The sequence below is a fragment of the Telopea speciosissima genome, chromosome 11 (assembly GCF_018873765.1).
Source record: "Telopea speciosissima isolate NSW1024214 ecotype Mountain lineage chromosome 11, Tspe_v1, whole genome shotgun sequence".
Lineage (NCBI taxonomy): Eukaryota > Viridiplantae > Streptophyta > Magnoliopsida > Proteales > Proteaceae > Telopea > Telopea speciosissima.
The window spans coordinates 48,488,484-48,512,497 of NC_057926.1; the positions used below are offsets into that span (position 1 = coordinate 48,488,484).

The window sequence follows — 24,014 nt, forward strand, 5'->3', positions numbered from 1 at the left end:
TGTTTAATTTACTTATAAGATATCACATAGAACTCCTAATTAATGGTGATCATTTTGTATATATTCTTCCGCCATAACTCTGATTTCTCCTTATTCATTGACTGAGAAGCCTAGTGGTGTACATGATACAGCAAAGAATGTCGACCCTGTCGAATGATTTGGGATACGGGGGTATTCCCGTCATAATTCCCATGGTCAAGAAATTGGGGTGTGACAATATGGTATCAGAGCCCCTTTTGCCCTGCCATGTACACTACCAGATCTGATCTATCTCAATCCATTCCGCGTTAGGGTTCAAAATATAAAAACTTTAACAAACACAAATAAAGAAATTAAGGTAGAGACATGCTGATGATTGAAATAAAAAACTGTATTAGGTAGAAATTAATTTTACATAGTTTGGCCGTCCAAGGCCAACATAACTCGAATAACATTGTATGGAATAAACATGAAAAAGTACAAGTGGATGCTACAAAGATTACTGAGGCGGTTTGGCCGTCCAAGGCCAACATAACTCGAATAACATTGTATGGAATAAACATGAAAAAGTACAAGTGGATGCTACAATGATTACTGAGGCATTTCAAAAGATGAAACCCATGGAGTTTATCGGGCTAAACAAAGATCTATTGCACCCGGTAGTGTGGGTCGGGGAAATGGAGAAGACCTTGACAATGATTGATTGTACTGAAGATTACAAGATGTGGTGTGCCGCCTACATGTTGAAAGGCGAAGCGAATGATTGGTGGAGATCTACGGAGCCTAACCTTGTTGTTACCCATCCTAACCTTACATGGGAACAGTTCAAGGAGGCCTTCTTCGAAAATTACTTTCCAAAGAGTTATCGAGAAAGGAAGGTGGCAAAGTTCATGGATGTCTCTCAAGGATCCAAATTAGTCCTTGAGTACCAGCAGGAGTTTAAGGAGCCGCTCCATTTTGCTTTTATTCATTTGAAGGACGATGTTAAAAAGGGCAAAGGGTTTGAGAAAGGTTTAAGGCCGGGAATGAGCTCGATGTTAGTGTCTCATGGGCCCCAAATCTATGCTAAGGTGGTTCAAGTAGTTAAGTCTATTGAGGACAGATAGAGGAACTCTTACCTTGCTCAATCTAGTTATGGCAAGAGGATAGACATGACATCATTTAGCTGTGAACTGGACAAGTTTCCTCGAGCACAGTACTCGAGCTATGCTCCTACCTATTACAAGCACGCAGATTCAACTCAGCCCGCACAGCCTGCTCAGTTTGCAGCTTCTTCCCTACCAACTAGAGGTACTGTATGGTGTTACAATTGTAACAAGCATGGACATCTCTCTAGGGCTTGCCCTGAGTCTAAGCCTTGGGTGTCACGGACTACAACTTAGCCTTCAGCCTTACATGCATCATATTCCAAACCGGTTGGCAAACCCCCTGTGCCAACACAAGGTAATAGAATCCCAGCCCAAGCATACATTATGACTGATGCCGAGGCAGAGGCAACACCGAGAGTGCTGATAGGTAACACCCTGACTTTGAACTACTTGAGTTAATGTTTTGCATCATGTCATTTCACACATGCATAGTGGTATGATATAATTGTAATAGGTATCATTTCTATTGCTTCTATCCCTGCATACATTCTCTTTGACTCGGGAGCGTCGCATTCTTTTGTATCCTCTTCTTTTGCCAAGAAGTTGAGTATTAGCCTGAAGAGTCTAGTGCAAGGATTAGCGGTTAGTACACCTACAGGAGGTGTGGTTGGCTTAGACACAGTTTATGAACCATGTCCCGTACAGATCTATGGTCGAGATAGGATTGCACACCTTGTGGAGTTGGACATAAAGGACTTCGATGTAATTTTGGGTATTGATTGGTTGGCTTCCTATAAGGTAAATCTAGCGTATGTGGAACAATAAATTGTTTTCAAATCCACCGATGGAGAAGAGTTTGTATTCAAAGGTGATAGGAAGAAGAAATCCAAGAGGCTTGTAATTTCGGCTCTTCACTCCAAGAGACTTATGGATCAAGGATGTGAATGCTACCTAGCATCGGTAATTGACACAGAGGCTAAGGTGAAGCCATTAGAAGAGTTGAGTTTCATGAAAGACTTTTCGGGTGTGTTTCCGGATGATTTGAAGGAGTTGCAAGAACAGTTGCAAGATTTATTGAAGAAGGGTTTCATTCGTCCTAGTGTGTCTTCATGGGGAGCACTGGTCCTCTTGTCTAGAAGAAGGGTGAGAGCATGAGGATGTGCATCAAGTATAGGGAGCTTAACAAGCTCACAATCAAGAATAAGAATCCACTACTTAGAATCGATGATTTGTTTGATCAGCTTTAAGAAGCTAGAGTATTCTCCAAGATCAACTTGAGGCTGGGTATCACCAATTGAAGATTAAAGAGAGTGACATTAGCAAGACAGCATTCCAATCACACTATTGTCACTATGAGTTTTTGGTGATGTCTATTGGTTTGACTAACGCCCCAACTGCGTTCATGGAGTTGATGAACCGGGTATTCCAAGATGTGCTAGATAAGTGTGTGATTGTGTTTATTGATGACATCCTGGTTTACTCAAAATCTAAGGAGGGACATGCAGTACATCTCAGGATGGTATTGCAACGGTTGAGAGAGAATAGCAAGTGTGGGTTTTGGCTCTCACAAGTGGTCTTCCTAGGCCATGTTGTTTCAACTACAGGAATCAAAGTCGATCCAGGCAAGGTAAACGCTATAATGGAATGGGAAGCACCAAAGAATGCGGGAAAGATCCGTAGTTTTCTGGGATTGGTTGGTTATTATCGGTGCTTTATCGAGAACTTCTCACACATATCAGTCCCCATGACCAAATTGACCCGAAAAGGAGTGAAATTTGTTTGGTCTGAGGAATGTGAGAAGAGTTTCCAGTCTTGACACTACCTGATGGCACAGGAGGGATGACTGACTACAGTAATGCTTCAAGACTGGGATTGGAATGCGTGTTGATGCAAAATGAAAAGGTTGTGGCTTACGCCTCGAGACAGTTGAAGGACTATGAGAAAAACTACCCCACCCATGACCCTGAGTTGGCGGCAGTTGTTTTTGCATTAACGATTTGGCACAAACTACTTATATGGCAAGAGGAGTGAGATCTACAGGGATTCCATCAATATTCTAATTCATTCTAAAATTTAGTTAAGTAGTGCGAAACCAGATGTAGAAGTTATTATAGAAGTGCCACGTAGACTAAGTGAAATGTGAATTCATGTTGTGCGGCCCTAGACTAAAATTTATTGTATTAGGAGAGATATGTTGGGTTTGGACCTTTAAATTTTAGAAGTACAAGTTCGCAGTTCGAGGATCAAGAGTTTTCTATCACGCCAAACCAAATTGAGCTTGAATTTGATGTGGGCCACATGCATAATGGGATCAAGATTGTCCTAACCAAACCAGGTAGCCAAGCTATTTTTTTTTATGTAAGAATCCCCACCTATTCGAAGCTTTACAAATGCCAAATTTTGGAGATACATAATTTCTTATAAGGTGTGGGGAATGTTACACCCGCACCCAAAATTTGGGGCTAATTTGAACTTTCACAGTGGGTATTGCCCAGTGATTGTTGACACCAGTGATTCGTGAGATGTTATAGTCAAGAGGTCGATTGGAAGTAGACAACTCCTTATGTATATGTGGTGATGGGAAGAAGACCATAGGGAGTACCCGAAGCCCTTTCGGGTAAGTAATGGTAGGTAACTTCACCTGAGATACATGTGAAGTGTACTGGAGAAAATCCCGGGTCAATTGGAATTGATTGAGTACTTGAGTATCATACCCTGAGATACTTGAGGAACCTCCTTGAGTGTGTCGTGGATGGGTCAACCAGTCGTCCTTCCTCCTAAAGAAGTAAATTGGGATGAGACAGGTGATCGGCATTTATTGGGACCCGAGATGACCCAAGGCACTGTGGTGAATGTAGATTTGATAAGGGGCCGTATCAAGGCGGCTCAGTCGAGACAGAAGAGTTACGCCGATGTTTGGCATAGGGATTTAGAGTTTACTGTTAGAGACCATGTAATTCTTTGCCGAGTTTTACCCCTGACGGGGTGTTGAGGTGTGGAGAGAAAGGAAAGTTGAGCTAGAGATTCTTTTAGTCATATGAGGTTTTGGCGCACAGCGAGTAGGAGGTATGTAGTTTGACACTGCCCCATTATTGGTAAGTGTCTACGATATCGTCCATGTATCAACGTTGCGGAAGTACCTTCCAGACCTTACTCGTGTCATAACTCAGGAACAGTCCAAACTTAGTGCCAACTTAACTCTGGCGAAGCATCCCACCAAGATCTTGAACCAAAGGAAACTCCACCTTTGCAATCACCCCTTTACCTAGGTGAAGGTACTTTGGGACAGTCTTTTCGACAAGGAAGCGTCTCAGGGATTTGAGGTCGGATTGCGGGCGATGTTCCCATAATTCTTCAACCCCTTTGATAAGCCAATTTTGAGGACAAAATTCTTATAAGGTGTGGGAATTGTTACACCCGTGACCTAACTCGTACTAATAATACTTGTGTATGTGTTGTTGCGTAGCTTATACAGCCCTTCGAAGTCTCGAAGGAAGACCTTGACTAGGCAAGCTTTAGACTTAGACCTTGTACCTTGTTGTTTGCTCATTTTACATGATTTGGTTTCTGATCATTGCCTTGGCTTGTATGTGTATTATTGATACTCTTTCATGTCCTCCCTGCATGTATAACAACCCCAATTAGAACCCCTTTTAAACCGTTACCCTAACATCCTCGAAGTAGACAAGATCGTCGGAGTTGATTCAAATTCTGTTCTGCTGTCAATGCACTATAACCATCTTTGAACCCCATTTCGAGGTCCTTCCCTTCTGATTTGATCAATGGTTTCTTCATAACAAATGTACCCCTTTAAGTCTAGTTTACAACGCATTTTGAATCGCATCATTTCATTATGTATCAATCAAGTTATGGCCAAAAGAGTGGGAAAAGGTCTGCTGTATTTTGACCCGGCGCTCATGCCTGGAAAACCGGCAGACGATGCACACAGTCCTCCACTGCATCATCCACCAAGTTCGAAAATGATGTTATTTCGGTCTAGTTTCATCTTGCCTGGACCCAGGTCTTAACTCTTGGTTATTTTAGACTATTTGTGGCCCATATGACCTAACTAAACCGTAAGACCATAGACTTAAGACCTATTTGGATTCTATTGTGTTTTAAAACCCATTTCAAGTCCCAAATCAACCCCAACCAAACACACCTTTGAATCCTTATCAAAATAGGTGGAAACCACAGCCCCCTCTCATTTCTCCCATCTCCAACACCTGAGAGAAGAGAGAGAACGTGGGAAGCAAGAAGGAAAGAGAGAAGGAGGAACGAGAAAGAAGAAAGAAGAAAGAAGAAGGAATAAGATCACTCCCTTGCTGTCCCAAATCCATCTTTGCACCATGTGTGAGCTCTACCTTCTTTCCAGCACCATTAGAACTCATTCCAATCTTGGAGCTCGTGGAGGAGAAGAAGATTGAGGCACTCCAAGCTCAAGAACACCTCCCCTCTGCTGTTCCATTGATTCCCCATTGTAAGCAACCCTTTCCCTCTCTATTTCTATTGCTTTTTCTTAGGTTTAGATGAGTTAATGATCAATATTAGTTCAGATCATGGGGCTTCTTGCTCTAAATGCTTTATCCTTTCTATTTGATGTTAAAGACATCAACTATTGACCTAGAATCACCCATCCTCAGCCCCATGGCTTAATTGCCATTAAACCCTCTTGAAGAACCTCCAATTTGAGGATTCTTGATGTTAGAGTCCATCCAATCTCCTACCAAATCATAGGACTTCTATTTCTAATTAGTGTATTCACCTAATTAGATGCTTAGAGCACCATTTGGAACCCTTGAACACCCCATTCCCTTGCCTTTGCCTGAGATGCCATGAAACCCCCCCTTCTATAGACCTTCATTTTGAGGTTTTGAGCATTGAACACACAATCCATGCCTTGGGACCTAATTAGGATCCAATGTACATGTTTAATGGCTCATTTGGAGGCCTAATACATTAACTCATAGGTCCCAACCGATCCCATGGCCATTAACCAGGGTCTGGAATCAATCCAAGCCATTTCCTGCACTTTCGGGCTCTGGCGGACGATGGTTGTATCGTCTGCCAGGGTAAAATTGAGCACAACCCATCTATTGGTGCATGATCCGCCTAGGCCAAATTGGTACTGAATTGGAGTTTTTGACTCTAGACCTTGGACTCTAACACTCTCTCACCTACTGTATACTTGTATGATGACATTCTAGGCTAGCGTACGCGTACGGGAGGACCATACACTACACGGAAGATAAGATTACCTATGCTTCAACGAAGTAAGTGGATTGAGCACTTGAACTATTTTATGGAGTGTTTCTCATTAGGCATCCGATTAGTTATGCATGTTGAATTAATTAGGTATCATGAGCATGACTATCTTTCCTGTGTTATGTGTAATGAATGGGGGCGGGTTTATTCATGTATGAATAGTGATGGACTTTACATATTGATCATGCTATTATGGGGGGGTGTAGAATATAAGATGCTTTATTTATAATTCTTTATTATGATGGATTGTGGAATTGATTCGGATGTGACCGGCCGACCATTATCTTGGTAACACACCCGCCGTATTGTTACTTTGGTGTGGGTGTAAGTCAAAAAATAAGAAGGTAGTGACATCCGAATTAGGCACTACGGACTCAACCTCTGGATTACACTCGCAATGTGCAGAATTGTGATCATTATCATTGCATTCTATTGTTGTCAGTTGGCTAGGAGGGGATGAACCCAGTACTACAACCCTTTCGACAGGGGTGTAGGTGTGGGGCAAACCCATGGGTCCCGACCGTATTTTGTGCTAGCCCACAGTGTAGTCATCGCCGTACTTTGGTGACCCCAGGACGGGGTTTGTATTGGGGGCTCGCGGACAATCTCGGTGAACGAGTCCGGTCTCGCGGGTTTCCTAGGTAACATGGGGTTGACATGGTCGGAATACCATCCGTTATGACACTGTTATTTGTCATCCGTTTATGGTACCGTTATTTGTCATCCGTTTATGGCACCGTTATTGTCATCCGTTTATGGCACCGTTATTGTCATCCGTTTATGGCACCGTTTATGGCATCGTTATTTGCCATCCATTTATGGTACCATTGGCCGATGATGCTCCTTGTGTTACTGTAGTACTTGACCTGACTTAGAGTCTCATTGTTAGGGGGGAAAGGTATCAAATAAGAACATTCATGCATCATGTGTGATGAGCATACTTTAGCATGCATTGATGATGTATCTATTTAATGTATTGCGTTTGGTTTGATCGCTCGCTGGGCTTTGTAAGCTCATCCCTCGGGAACCTTATTTTAAATGTGGACACAGGGGCTACAGACACTATTGGAGGAGATTCGACGATACCCTTGGGTGAGCACTCAGCCAGAGTCGAAGCTGACATTGGATTATCTTTGCAAAGAGTGCACCCACGAGTGTTATTAGTTTGAGCCTGGTGTTTGAGTTTAAAATAATAACCACAAGCGTACGGGTCAATCGTAGCTACGGGTCGAACACGAGGAGGTCAACCTTGAATAAATTTCCACTTTTAATTAACGCGAAGTGTACAACTTACCAAATATGAAAACAACCTATATATAGAAACTACCAATTATGGAAACTAGCAAATATAGAAGCAACTAAATTACCAAAGATAACAAATTAAAAATAGAAACTAGGGCAACCACTAAGGTAATGGATGAATTAAAAATAAGAAAGTCACTTGGGAATGAGTTCCACCATGAGAATTAGGGCAGATCAATGACTAGCATATTAGGGCAAAGTATGCATACGGCCTAAGTCTATATGATATGCGGCACAGCTCATATACGGCTAATATATCCTATGAAAACAGTGCTCATACAACATACAATGTAAACAAAAAAAAATACATGAATATAATGGTGTCACAATGGATACGGCTAACGAACATGTATATAGTTCCCCTTGGAATGACATACAAGCTGTGGGCGGTCATCCATCATAAGTCCAATATTGATCATGTCCATTAATCACATAGACAATGCTAGCCATCAATTCTTCCTTCTCTCATGGTTTCACCCACTCCCAAAAGGAGAGGTTTAGCTAGCCATGAAAGCAATGAAGAGGGAAGGAAGGATTGATGGAGAAAAAGACATAGAAATTATTAAAACTAAAATTTATAAGAATAAGAACTTAGCTGATTCGAATAACTCCAATGAAGATGATTCCGTCACTTGAATCCCATCACTTGAAGCCGCATCCAATATTGAAGAACAAATTACCAAAGTGTATAATGAAGATTACACATATGATCGAAGGGATGGGAAAATAAAATTTATCCTAACAATGATTCTAAAAAAAAAAAAAAATTACATATGATAACCTAATTACATAAGATCTAAAAACTAAAAATAAAAAGAAGAGGATGAGAGATCAGGTATAACGAAGAGGAACGGCACTACTGCTGCTATTATCATTCTAGAATAGAAAATTAAAACTAAAAAAGAAAAAATGAAGGACTGAAGGGAGAGAGCGGCTGGAGTGCGGTTAAGATGGGTTTTATATGGGGGAGAGAGAGCTCGTGAAAGGGAGATGGGAAGGAGATAGGAGAGAAGAGGGAATTTAAGAGGAAGTGGGAGAGAGAAGATATAGAAATCGAATTTACCAAAATAAAAGAGATACAATCCGAGAGAGAATCCGAGAGAGTTAGGAGAGAGATTAGAGAGAAAAGATATTTTTCTCATTTTTTTTTATTATATTTTTTTATCCTAAATTCCAACTTCACTAAGAATCGTTTTTGGGCTATATCTTTTTATCCTAGGTCCAGATGGAACTAACCCGAGAATTAAAGTTGCACCATTTTAAATTTCAGACAATATGAGCCTAATATCCGATATCTTTTGAAAGATTCTTGATTCTCCAAAATTATCGTTATGCCCCTATGCTTGATTTTTCTCTCTTCTTCTTCTTCTAAACTCGAATTGGCTCTAATCAAGTGACTTCCGATGTTGCGCATTGGAAAGCTAACCCGACTGAAGTCTTCAACCTTGTAACCTGGCGTTTGGCGGTCCAATTAGTAATGTATTCTCCACTTTGATCAAAATGCCCCTAAACCTGAAAAATGACAAAAAGTACCCGAGTAGCATTGTTCAATGTGGTAAAATGAATGCTTTATACCCTAAGATTTCACACATAAATGTGCTCATCACCTGGGGTTCGAACTTGATTGGGATACCTCATTCTTGTGGATTCGAGGATGAATGTAATAATGACATTGTTACTTGACTTTTCTACTCTTACTATTATATGATTTTAGTGCTGGTGATATAACTATGACTTGAGATATTTGTGTTAAACTGTTTAATTTACTTATAAGATATGACATATAACTCCTAATTAATGGTGATCATTATGTATATATTCTTCCGCCATAACTCTGATTTCTCCTTATTCATTGAATGAGAAGTCGGGTAGTGTACATGACACAACAAAGAATGTCGATTCTGTCGAATGATTTGGGATACGGGGGTATTCCCATCAAAATTCCCATGGTTAAGAAATTGGGGTGTGACAAAGAGTGTGAGTCCCACTGAGCCCGTGAATGAAACATATCATCATGCATGCATATGCAACCACAACCATATGATCCTACATGATATGCAGGTCAATTTATTTATTAGCCACCTATCAATACAACTAAGGCAGGTCTGTGCTACTACAATCCCCAATACGTGTATCCCTGGTGCGGGCTTTTAACCCCTTCCCGCGATACACCCATTGAGTTGTCGGAGAGTACTAGTGAGCTCCCGCATTCATTCACCAAGGTCAGCCCGATCAGCCCTCTGTGATTAACCTGTGAGGGAACCATCACTTTTTCTCTTTTCTTTTCTTTTCTGGCTTATAGCCCAGCATATAGCCCATAATCACCATTCTGGTGCAAACATATTTCATTTCTTTCTTTTTCATATATATATGGTCACTCCCATAGGCATCCAACACCTTAACCCTTGTTGGCAAGGGTGCGTAGTACGGGTGATGAAACTCTAACCCCATGTCTATATGACATCGTATGAGTCAGGCGGTGTCAACCGTATCCCATTCTATGGGCTACCACAGGCCTCATTTCTAAAGCCGGCTATGGCATCTAGTCTAACATTCACCATCAACATAGAATATTCGACCACAATTTCCAGCAGTCAACACAGTGTGTGTTAAATTTTAACGATTTATGAATTAAATATGTATCACAATATTAATATTATAAAATTGAATTCAGCATGTCATTTATGTTACATCTACATATGCGATGACATTCCACTCACCTTGGTCAGGTCCTACAGGTTCAGTTGCTATTTCGATTTCGACCGGTGTCTGACAGTGCACCTTGAGCGCGGGATCAAATCCTAGAGTATTAAATTAGAAATATGTTATTTATTATTCAAAACTATTATTGGAGGTCCTAGTATTGATCTAGGCTCACTGGTCTGACTCGGTGCTCAGTCTGGTATCACTTGGAATTCTCTGGGTCTTACACTGGGCTTTGGGTCTATGTCCCGGTGCATCATCCGAAGATGTGGATCAGGGTCAAGTCTGGTATTTTATCAGTGTGACATGTAGTACATGGTCCCGACAGTCTCACAATTCATTCCCTAGGTCAGCAATGTAGCTGAACCAACACTGGCAGGGTTGCCAGGTCCTGTGGGGCCCACTTGGGTACCCAAGATGTAAATATTTATGGATAGATGTGAGGAGGGGTATTTTGGTCATTTACCACCTCCTTACACTGTTCATGGCCCACTGGTGGAGGCCCACAGAGGCAGGACAACAATCAACCCCTTTTCTATTCTTTGGACAATTCACTGGGTGATGTGTGCATCGCCCAGTGCATCACCCAGAGCCTGTTTGCAATGTGAACAGGCTTAAAAACCTGCATTTTTCACCATGGACAGTGCCTTGGTCGACCCATCTTGCATGTAAGGTTGTTGCAGACCCCATGAGGAGTAGTTTACAGTGGTTCACATGCATCATGACCTGGGCCCACCATTTGGCAGCCAGGAGTTGTCCAGATAGCACAGAGAATGGCAGCCCAGGTGTGTTCTAGCTTATGGCCATGGTTTAGGCTGCATGCAAGGGTGGTTTAAGGCTGCTGGCACACATGGCTAGGTCGAGAGCATCCTGTGTGCATAGATCCAAGCCCATATTGCCTATTCTTGGTGCAACAGGGCAGTGCAGTCTGGCACAGGGACAGATTTCAGTCCCAAGTAAATAACAGCAGTAAAAACTCCATGAAAAAGCTCAGATCTTCCATGCAATTGGTTTGCATGTCAGATCTGGAGCAGTACGTGGCCGCCCCCAGGTGTTCTAGGCTGTCCATGACCAAAAACACCTCCAAAATGCAGAGATCTATGGAAGAGAACCATAAGCATAGCAGCATGTATAGGTATGGTTTTTATACCTGAACCTGGTCTGGTAAGCTGCTGTAACTGAATTGATGCAGAGGTAAGCTTTCCTCTTCTTCTCCTTCTTCTTCTCCTTCCTTTCTTCTTCTTGTCCTACTCTTTTTCTCTCTTTTCTCTCTTCTCTCCCTCCCCACGATTTGAATTGTAGTAAGAGTTCTATTTCAGGCTGAGACCCCTCTATTTATAGACCAGCTATAATTAGGGTATGTTTGGCAGCCTGGGCCCACTCCAAAAATGCATTTTTGTAACTGATTCTGGGCCATTTTGGCCATTCCGACGGGGTCCATAGGGGTCCAAGGATAATTTATGGTGCCCAAGACTCCCGTCTACCTCTGGAGGGTATCCATGGCCAGTATGGGTGGTCCCCATATCTTTGATGTTTAAAATATTACTTTTTACCATTCTGGGCAGTTCACTAGGTGATGTGTGCATCACCCAGTGCATCACTTGTGCTTGCACAAGGGCTTGGCCTAGGGCTTAGGCCTTGCACCAACACCTCAAACAGGGTCCAATACACATCTTTCTAGTTGTGGGGCCCATATTTATGAGGAGGAGAGAGATTACTTGGAGTTTATGCAGTACATTATGCTGTACTAATAATTTGAAGTGGCCCCAACATCCAGGAAAGTTGGGGCCAACATTTAATGTCAACATTTACTTTGACTTTTAATCTCCTATCGACTTATGACATTAAATGTTGGCCCCAACTTTCCTGGATGGAATTGGATATTAGGGGGCTCCAAGGGCTGACCAATGTGCAATAAGTTGATGCTTTTTATTTAAAAAGAGGTATTCATGTTTACCTGAATTGAAGCCTTTCGTATCTTGCCGGTGAGATGTAAACCTTACCGACAAGATGCTAATAATTTTGGCTACATCATTTAATTTAGAATTTACTTAGACTTTTAATGCCCTACCGACATGTGACATTAAATGTAACATATAAGATGTATGAGGCATATATGTTGGGAGCGACCCAAAATGCCCTGCCCAGATCCCAGCTCGGGCGAGGGAGCGATGCGCCCTAGCTGGTGTGCAATAAAGAATTAAAGTTGTACCTTCCCTCAAAAGGCATCTTTTGGGGGATTGGCAAGCGCTTGGTTCTATAATTGGTATCAGAGCAGGTGGTCACGAGTTTGAGTCTCCCCGGTGCCATGGGTGCTCTGTTATTGGACGTGCATTTGGGGGGGGGGATTGTTGGGAGTGACCCAAAATGCTCTGCCCAGATCCCGGCTCGTGCGAGGGAGCGATGCGCTCTGCCTGGTGTGCAATAAGGAATTAAAGTTGCACCTTCCCTCACAAGGCATCTTTTGGGGGAATGATAAGCGCTTAATCCTACAATATATACCATGGCTGAAAAAAATACTAAGTCTCAAACCTCTGTACTAATCTTATGAAAACCTAAATGTTGGTCCTAATTTTCTGGGGTGGCATTGGATATTTGGGGGCTCAAGGGCTGACTAGTATGCAATAAGTTGAAGCCTTAGATATGATGAAGAGGTATTCTTGCCTACCAGAATGGAAGTCTTTGTGTGATAGTGTTCAGATGTGTTTCCTTCTAAAAAAAAAGATCTTTCGAAACTCGCCGGTGAGTTGTACATCTTACTAGCGAGATGCTAATAATTTAAACTACATCACTTAATTTAAAATTTACTTTGACTTTAATGCCCTACCGACTTATGAAATCAATGTCCCATATAAAATACACGAGGCATACCATGGCCAAAAAAATACCTAGTCTCAAACCGTTGTACTAACCATATAAATACCTAAATGTTGGCCCCAATTTTCCCGGGTGCCATTGGATGTTTGGGGGCTCCAAGGGTTGACCACTATGCAATAAGTTGATGATATTTATTTGATGAAGAGGTATTCAGGGTTTACCTGAATTGAAGCCTTTGTGTGACAGTGTTTGGAGGTGTATACTTCCTAAAAAAAAATTTCTTTCGTATCTCACCGGTGAGATGTACATCTTACCGACGATATGCTAATAATTTGAACTACTTCATTTAATTTTGAATTCACTTTGACTTTTAATGTCCTACGGAATTTTGACATTAAATGTCACATATAAAATGTACGAGGCATACCACGACCAAAAAATATAAATTCTCGAACCTCAATATTAATAATATAAAAACTTAATTGCTAGCCCCAATTTTCCTATGTGTCGTTGGCTGTTTGGGGCTCTAGGGGCTGATCAGTGTGCAATAAGTTGATGCTTTTGATTTGATGAAGTGGTATTTGTGTCTATCAAAATTGAAGCCTTTGTGTGACAGTGTTCGGAGATGTTTCCATCTAAACAAAATATCTTTTGTATCTCGCCAGTGATATGTACATCTTACCGGTGAGATGCTAATAATTTGAACTACATCACTTATTTTGGAATTTACTTTGACTTTTAATGCTCTTACCAATTGTGACATCAAATGTCCCGTATAAAATGTATGAGGCATACCATGGCCGAAAATATACCAAGTCTCAAACATCCATATGAATCGTATAAAAACCTAAATGTTGGCCCCAATTTTCCTCGGTGACATTGGATTTTTGGGTGCTCCAGGGGCAAACCAGTATGCAATGAGTTGATGCTTTTGATTTGATGAAGAGGTATTCATCATGTTTACCTGAATTGAAGCCTTTGTGTATTCAGAGTTGTGGCTTCTAAAAAAATTTCTTTCGTATTTCATTGGTGAGATGTACATCTTACCGGCAGAATGCTAATAATTTGGACATAACTTAATTTGGAATTTACTTTGACTTTTAATGCCCTAACATGTTGTGACATTAAATGTAGCATATAAAATATACAAGGCATTTATACCATGGCCGAAAAATACCAAGTCTTAAACCTCCGTACTAATCATATAAAAACCTAAATCCTGGCCCCAATTTTTCCGGATTGCATTGGATGTTTGGGGGCTCCAGGGGCTGACCAGTGTGCAATAAGTTGACATTTAATGCCCTACCGACTTATGACATTTAATGTCCCAAATAAAATATACGAGTCATACCATGGCTGAAAAAATATCAAGGTTCAAACTTCTGTAATAAGCATATAAAAACCTAAATGGTGGACCCAATTTTTCTGTGTAGCATGGTATGTTTGGGGCCTTCAGAAGCTGACCAGTGTGCAATACGTTGATGCTGTTTGATTTAATGAAGAGGTATTCATGTCAACCTGAATTGAAGGTTTTGTGTGACAGTTTTCAGAGGTGTTTTCTTCTAAAAAAATTCTTTCGAATCTCGCCAATGAGATGTAAATTTTACCGATGAGATGCTAATTTAAACTACGCCACTTAATTACTAATTTACTTTGACTTTTAATGCCCAACCACCTTATGACATTAAATGTCCCATAGAAAATGTACGAGGCATACCATGGCCTAAAAAATACCACAAGTCTTAAACCTCCATACTGATCATACAAAAACCTAAATGTTGGCCCCAATTTTCTAGGGTGACATTGGATATTTGGGGGCTTCAGGGGCTGACCAGTATGCATTAAGTTGATGCATTTGATTTGATGAAGAGGTATTCATGTCTACCTGAATTAAAGCCTTTGTGTGACAGTGTTCAAAAGTGTTTCCTTCAAAAAAAATATCTTTCGTATCTCGCCAGTGAGTTGTACATCTTACCGGCGAGATGTTAATAATTTGAATTACATCACTTAATTTGGAATTTAATTTTACTTTAAATGTCCTACCGACTTATAACATCAAATGTCGCATATAAAATATACGAGTCATATCATGGCCGAAAAAATACAAAGTCTTAAACGTCCGTACTAATCATATAAAAACCTAAATATTGGCCCTAATTTTCCTGTGTGACATTGGATGTTTGGAGGTTCTAAGGGCTGACTAGTATGCAATAAGTTGATGTTTTTTATTTGATGAAGAGATATTTTTGTCTACCTGAATTGAAGCCTTTGTGTGACAGTGTTCAGTGGTGTTTCTTTCTAAAAAAAAAAAAATCTTTCTTATCTCGCCGGCGAGTTGTACATCGTACTGCCGAGATGCTAATAATTTGAACTACATCACTTAATTTTGAATTTACTTTAACTTTTAATGCCCTACCGACTTATTACATCAAGTGTTCAGTATAAAATACACGAGGCATACCATGGCAAAAAAAAAAACAAGTCTCAAACCTCCATACAAATCATATAAAAACCTAAATGCTGGGCTCGATTTTCTCGGGTGGCATTGGATGTTGGGGGGACCAGGGGCTGACCAATGTGTAAAACCTTTGGAGGTGTTTTCTTCGAAAAAATAATTTTTTTCGTATCTCACCGGTGAGATGTACATCTTATCGGCGAGATGCTAATAATTTGAACTACATCAATTAATTTAGAATTTACTTTGACTTTTAATGCCCTACTGATTTATGACATTAAATTTCATATATAAAATGTACGAGGCATACCATGGCCAAAAAAATACAAAGTCTCAAACCTTTGTCCTAATTATATAAAAATCTAAGTACTGACCCCAATTTTCCTAGGTGGCAATGGGTGTTTGGGGGCTCTAGGGCTGACCAGTGTACAATAAGTTAATGCTTTTAATTTGATGAAGAGGTATTCATGTCTACCTGAATTGAATCTTTTGTGTGATAGTGTTCGGAGATGTTTCCTTCTAAAAAAAATTTCTTTCCGAGATGTACATCTTACCGTCGAGATGCTAATAATTTGAACTATATCACTTATTTTGGAATTTGCTTTAACTTTTAATGCCCTAACGACTTGTGACATCAAATGTCACGTATAAAATGTATGAGGCATACCATGGCCGAAAAAATATCCAGTCTCAACCGTCCGTACTACGCATATAAAAACCTAAATGTTGGCCCCAATTTTCCTGGGTAACATTGGATGGTTGGCGGCTCCAAGGGCTGACCAGTGTGCAATAAATTGATGTTTTTTATTTCATGAAGAGGTATTTATGTCTACCTGAATTAAAGCTTTTTTGTGATAGTGTTTAGAGGTGTTCTGCTTTTAAAAAAAAATTCTTTCGTATCTCACCGTACATCTCACCAGCAAGATGCTAATAATTTAGAATTTACTTTGACTTTTAATGCCCTACCGTCTTGTGACATTAAATGTAGCATATAAAATGTACGAGGCATATATACCATGGCCGAAAAAATATCAATTCTCAAACCTCCGTACTATTCATATAAAAACCTAAAAGGAAAATATCATCCCCCTCCCCTTTAAGTTTCCTTAATATCAAACTAATCTTCAAGTTTTGAAAAATGATAATGTCCTCCCCTACTTTTTAAAGATTCTATCAACCATACCCTAACTGTTAAAAAATGTCATTACGTGATGACATGGGCATATCCAATTTTTCTAAAACTCCAAATTACCCCTCTTTAATATCTTACCCATATCTTTCTCTCTCACTGAAGTTCAACTGTGCAGCATCTGCGACAATGGATATCTTCTCCGTCTCATCCACACACCACTACTGTCACTCCTCACCCCTCTCCTCTGGTATCCTTGCTAGAAAATCACAACAATTCTCCTCTTCCCTTACCTTTTCACTTCAATCGTCTCCAGAACCTAACCAACCGACTAACCCTCCACGCCTTTCCGCTGAAATCCATCACCCCAAAACCCTCAAAGCATTCCCAAGCAAGCCCAACCCACCTGGCCCTAAAATCCTCTCCATAAACCCACTAAGGAATCTCATAACTCCCTCCTCCACAACTCCCAAGAACCCAGACAATCTCGCCATCAAGCTCTAGCTCTCCAGCAAAATCTCTCCTCCTCTACCGAAAGAAGAAACTGAAGATACACTGGAATTGAAAGAAAAAGAAGATGAAAAATCGTATGTTCCTGACGACGCCAATTCTGTTTGAGAAAGCACTTGAGTGGAAATATGGATGGAAGGAAGGAAAGAACCAGAGTATGATCAGGATAAAGAAGCAACTGATAACAAATGGGAAGATTCTTTCAATGGGTTTTGGTTTTGTTGAAGTTGATTCTGTAGAAATGGCTACAAATGTGTGCAGGGATTTGCAGGGAACTAATGCTTTTGATCTGATGAAGAGGTATTCATGTCTACCTGAATTGAAGAATTTGTATGATATTGTTTAGAGGTGTTTGGCTTCTAAAAAAAATTACTTTCGTATTTCGCTAGTGAGATGTATATCTTACCGAGAAGATGCTAATGATTTGGACTACATCACTTAATTTGAAATTTACTTTGACTTTTAATGCTCTAACATGTTATGATGTTAAATGTAGCATATGAAATGTAAGAGGCATTTATACTATGGCCGAAAAAATATCAAGTCTCAAACCTCCGAAGTAATCATATAAAAACCTAAATGGTTGCCCCAATTTTCCTGAGTGACATTGAATGTTTGGGGGCTCTAGAGACCAGTAAGCAATAAGTTGATGCTTTTGATTTGATGAAGAGGTAATCATGTCTAGTTGAATTAAAGCCCTTTTGTGATAGTGTTCAGAAGCGTTTCCATCTAAAAAAATATCTTTCGTATCTCGCTGTTGAGTTGTACATCTTACCGGTGAGATGCTAATAATTTGAACTACATCACTTAAGTTAAATGCCCTACCGACTTATGACATCAAATGTTCTGTATAAAATGTATGAGGCATATCATCGCCAAAAAAATACCAAGTCTCAAACGTCCATATTAATCATGTAAAAACCTAAATGTTGGCCCCAATTTTCCTTGGTGATAATGAATGTTTGGGGGCTCTAGGGGCAGACCAGTGTGTAATAAGTTGATGCTTTTGATTTGATGAAGAAGTATTTATGTCAACCTAAATTGAAGCCTTTGTGCGATAGTGTTTAGAGTTGTTTAGGTTCTAAAACTAATTTCTTTCGTATTTCGCCGGTGAGATGTACATCTTACCGGTAAGATGCTAATAATTAGGACTAAATCACTTAAGTTGAAATATACTTTGACTTTTAATGCCCTAACGTGTTGTCACATTAAATGTAGCATATAAAATGTATGAGGCTTTTATACCATGGCCAAAAAAATATTATGTCTCAAACCTCCATACTAATCATATAAAAACCTAAATGTTGGCCCCAATTTTCTTGGGTGGCATTGGATTTTTGGGGGCTCTAGGGGCTGATCAGTGTGCAATTAGTTGATGGTTTGGATTTAATGAAGAGGTGTTCATGTCTACTTGAATTGAAGCCTTTATGTGATTGTGTTTATAGGTGTTTGGCTTCTAAACAAAATTTCTTTCGTATCTCATCGGTGATATGTACATCTTACCGGTAAAATGTATAAAATGGCTGAAAAAATTAAAAGTCTCAAACTTCCATACTAAACATATAAAAAACTAAATTTTGACCCCAATTTTTTGGGATGACGTTAGATGATTGGGGGCTCTAGTGGTTAATTTGAATTTTCTATGAATTTTAATGCCTTATTGACTTGTGAAATCAAATGTCCCATATAAAATGGATGAGGTATATCTTGGCCGAAAAAATACCAAGTTATTAACATGCGTACTAATCATATAGAAACCTAAATGCTGGCCCCAATTTTCCTGGATGGCATTGGGTATTAGGGGGCTCCAAGGGTTGACCAATGTGCAATAAGTTGATGCTTTTGATTTAATGAAGAGGTATTCATGTTTACCTGAATTGAAGCCTTTGTGTGACTGTGTTCAGAGGTGTTTGACTTCTAAAAAACTTTCTTTCGTTTTACATCTCACAGGCAATATGCTAATAATTTTAGCTACATCACTTAATTTGGAATTTACTTAGACTTTTAATACCCTACCGACATGTGATATTAAATGTAACATATAAAATGTACGAGGCATATATATCATGGCCGAAAAAATACCAAGTCTCAAACCTTCGTACTAATCTTATGAAAACCTAAATGATGGTCCTAATTTTTCAGGGTGGCATTGGATATTTTGGGGCAAGGGGCTGACCAGTATGTAATAAGCTGAAGCCTTGGATATGATGAAGAGGTATTCTTGCTTACCGGAATTGAAGCCTTTGTGTGATAGTGTTCAGAGGTGTTTCCTTCTAAAAAATATATCTTCCGTAACTCGCTGGTGAGTTGTACATCTTACCGGCGAGATGCTAATAATTTGAACTACATCACTTAATTTGAAATTTACTTTGACTTTAATGCCCTACTGACTTATGACATCAAATGTCCCATATAAAATATCCAGGCATACCATGGCCGAAAAAATACCTAGTCTCAAACCTTCGTACTAACCATATAAATACCTAAACGCTGGCTCCAATTTTCCCGGGTGGCATTGGATGTTTGGGGGCTCCAAGTGCTGACCAGTGTGCACTGAGTTTATGTTGTTTATTTGATGAAGAGATATTCACATTTACCTAAATTAAAGCCTTTTTGTGACAGTGTCCGGAGGTGTATACTTCCTATAAAAAAAATAATTTCGGGTGGCATTAGATTGTTGGGGGCTCTAGGGGCCAACCAATGTGCAATAAGTTGATGTTTTTTATTTGATGAAGAGGTCAGAGATGTTTCCTTCCAAAGGTCTACTTGAAATGAAGCCTTTGTGTAACAGTGATCAGAGATGTTTTCTTCCAAAAAAAATTTTATTTTGTATCTTGCCAGTGAGATGTACATCTTACCGACGAGATGCTAATAATTTGAACTACATCAATCAATTTGGAATTTACCTTGACTTTTAATGCTCTTCCAACCTATGACATTAAATGTCACATATAAAATGTACGAAGCATACCATGGCCGAAAAAATACAAAGTCTCAAACCTCCGTACTAATCATATAAAAACCCAAGTGCTGGTCCTAATTTTCCTAGGTGAAAATAGATGTTTGGGGGCTCTAGGGGCTAACCAGTGTGCAATAAGTTGATGCTTTTGATTTGATGAAGAGATATTCATGTGTACCTAACTTGAAGCTTTAGTGTGATAGTGTTCGAAGATGTTTCCTGCTAAAAAAAATTTCTTTCGTATTTCACCGGTGAGATGTACGTCTTACCGGCGAGATTAATTTGAACTACATCACTTCATTTAGAATTTACTTCGACTTTTAATGCTCTAACGACTTGTGATATCAAATGTCCCCTATAAAATGTATGAGGCATACCATGGTAAAAAAAATACCAAAGTCTCAAGAGTCCGTACTAATCATATAAAAACTTAAATGTTGGCCCCAATTTTCCTAGGTGACATTGGATGGCTGGGGGACTCCAGGGGCTGACCAGTGTGCATTATGTTGATGCTTTTGATTTGGTGAAAATGTATTCTTATCTACCTGAATTGAAGCCATTTTGTGATAGTGTTTAAAGGTGTTTGACATCTAAAAAAAATTTCTTTTGCATCCCATCGGTCATATGTACATCTTAGTGACAAGATGCTAATAATTTGGACAACATCACTTAATGTAGAATTTATTTTGACTTTTAATGCCCTACCGTCTTGTGACACTAAATGTAGCATATGAAATGTAGGAGCCATATATACCATGGCTGAAAAAAAGACTAATTCTTAAACCTTCGTACTAATCATATAAAAACGTAAATGTTGGCCCCACTTTTCCAAGATAGTATTGGATGTTTGGGGGCTTTAGTGGCTGACCAGTGCGCCATAAGTTGATGCTTTGGATTTGATGAAAAGGTATTCATGTTTGCCTAAATTGAAACTTTTATGCGGCAGGATTTGGAGATACTTGCCAACAAAAAAAAATAACTTTCGTATCTCGCCGGTGAGATTTACATCACACTAGCGATATGCAAATAATTTGAACTATATCACTTAGTTTTGAATTTACTTTGATTTTTAATGCCCTACCAACTCATGACATTTAATGTCTCATATCAAATGTATGAGGCATACCATGACCGAAAAAATACCAAGGTTCAAACTTCTGTACTAATTATATAAAGTTGGACCCAATTTTCCTAGGTGGCAATGTATGTTTAGGGCTTTCAGAGGCTGACCAATGTGCAATAAGTTAGTGCTTTTGATTTGATGAAATGATATTCATGTCTACCTGAATTGAAGCTTTTGTGTGACAGTGTTCGGGGGTGTTTCCTTCTAAACAAAATTTCTTTCGAATCTCATCGGTGAGATGCTACTAATTTGAACTATACTGTTTAACTTTGATTTAATTTGACTTTTAATGCCCTACCTACTTTTGACATCAAATGTTCCATATAAAATGTACGTGGCATATCATGGCCAAAATAATACCAATTCTCAAACCTCCATACTAATCATATAAAAACCTAAAAGCTGACCCCAATTTTCCTGGGTGACATTGGATGTTTGGGTGCAGTGTGCAATGAGTTGATGCTTTTGATTTCATGAAGAGATATTCATGCCTACCTAAATTGAAGTCTTTGGGTGATAGTGTTTAGAGGTGTTTGACTTCTAAACAAAATTTCTTTCGTATCTCGCCGGTGAGATGTACATATTACCGGCAAGATGCAAATAATTTGAACAACATCACTTAATTTGGAATTTACTTTGATTTTTAATGCTCTACCGACTTGTGACATTAAATGTTACATATAAAATTTACGAGGCATATATACCATAGCCGAAAAAATACCAAATCTCAAACCTCCATACTAATCGTATAAAAACTTAAAAGTTAACCCCAATTTTCCCAGGTGGCATTAGATGTTTGGGGGCTCCAGGGGCTCCAGGGGCTGACTAGTGTGCAATAATTTGATGTTTTTGATTTGATAAAGAGATATTCATGTTAGTCATAATTAAAGCTTTTGTGTGACAGTGTTCGGAGATGGTTGCCAACTAAAAAACTTTTTCTTTCATTTTTCGCCGATGCAATTTACATCTTACCGGCGAGAGGCTAATAATTTGAACTACATCACTTAATTTGAAATTTGCTTTGACTTTTAATTCCCTATGGACTTATAACATTTAATTTCTCATATAAATTATACGAGGCATACCATGGTCGAAATAATACCAAGTCTCAAACTTCTATACTAATCATACAAAAACCAAAATGTTGGACCCAATTTTCTTCGGTGGCATTGGATGTTTGGGGCCTACCAACTTATAATGTCAAATGTTCCATACAAAATATATGAGGCAAACCATAGTCGAAAGCATACTAAGTCTCAAACCTCCGTACTAATCATATAAAACCTAAATGTTGGCCCCAATTTTCTAGGGTAGCATTGGATGTTTGGGGGCTCTAAGGGCTAACCAGTGTGCAATAAGTTGATGCTTTTTATTTGATGAAGAGGTATTTATGTCTACCTGAATTGAAGCTTTTGTGTGATAGTGTTCGGAGGTGTTTCCTTCTAAAAAGAATACCTTTCGTATCTCACAGGTGAAATGTACATCTTACCGGTGAGATGCTAGTAATTTGAACTACATCGCTTAATTTTGAACTACTTTGACTTTTAATGTCCTACCTACTTCTGACATCAAATATTTCATATAAAATGTACAAGGCATACCATGGCCGAAATAATACCAAGTCTCAAACCTCCATACTAACCATATAAAAACCTAAAAGCAGGCCCCAATTTTCCTGGGTGACATTGGATGTTTGGGTGCTACAAGGGCTGACCAATGTGCAATAAGTTGATGCTTTTGATTTGATGAAGAGGTATTCATGTCTACCTGAATTGAAGCCTTTGTGTGATAGTGTTCAGAGGTGTTTGACTTCTAAAAAAAAATTCTTTCGTATCTCGCCGGTGAGATATACATCTTACCGGCAAGATGCTAATAATTTTGACTACATCACTTAGTGTGGAATTTACTTTGACTTTTAATGCCCTACCGACTGTGCGTAATAAGTTGACACTTTTTATTTAATGAAGAGGTATTCATGTCTACATTAATTAAAGTCTTTGTGTGACAGTGTTCAGATGTGTTATCTTCTGAAAAAATTTTGTATCTCACTGGTGAGTTGTACATCTTACCGGTGAGACGCAAATAATTTGAACTACATGACTTAATTTTGAATTTGCTTTGACTTTTAGTGTCCTACTAACATATGACATCAAATGTCTCATATAAAATATATGAGGCATACCATGGCCGAAAATATACCAAGTCCCAAACCTCTGTATTAATCATATAAAAACTTAAATGTTTGCCCCAATTTTCCCGGGTGGCATTGTTTGGGGGCTCCAGGGGTTGACCAGTGTACAATAAGTTGATGCTTTTATTTTGATAAAGAGGTATTCATAACTACCTGAAATGAAGGCTTTGTGTGATAGTGTTCAAAGGCGTTTCCTTCCGGAAAAAAAAAATCTTTTATATTTCACCAGTGAGATTTACATCTTACCGGCGGGATGCTAATAATTTGAACGTTAGAAATTTACTTTGACTTTTATTATCCTACCGACTTATGACATCAAATGTCCCATAAAAAATGTACGAGGCATACCATGGCCTAAAAAATACAAAGTCTTAAACCTCCATACTAATCATATATAAACCTAAATGTTTGCCCCAATTTTTCTATGTGACATTGGATGTTTGGGGGCTCCAAGGGCTGACCAGTATGCAATAAGCTGATGCTTTTGATTTGA

At 39.3% G+C, this 24,014-nt stretch overlaps 1 protein-coding gene across 1 annotated transcript; it reads left to right on the plus strand.

Annotated features, from left to right (window-relative positions):
* Positions 1-656: 656 nt before the first annotated feature.
* LOC122645264 lies at positions 657-1,085 on the plus strand. The gene has a single exon (XM_043838589.1). It carries the CDS (start codon positions 657-659, stop codon positions 1,083-1,085), a length of 429 nt encoding a protein of 142 aa, XP_043694524.1.
* Positions 1,086-24,014: the final 22,929 nt, after the last annotated feature.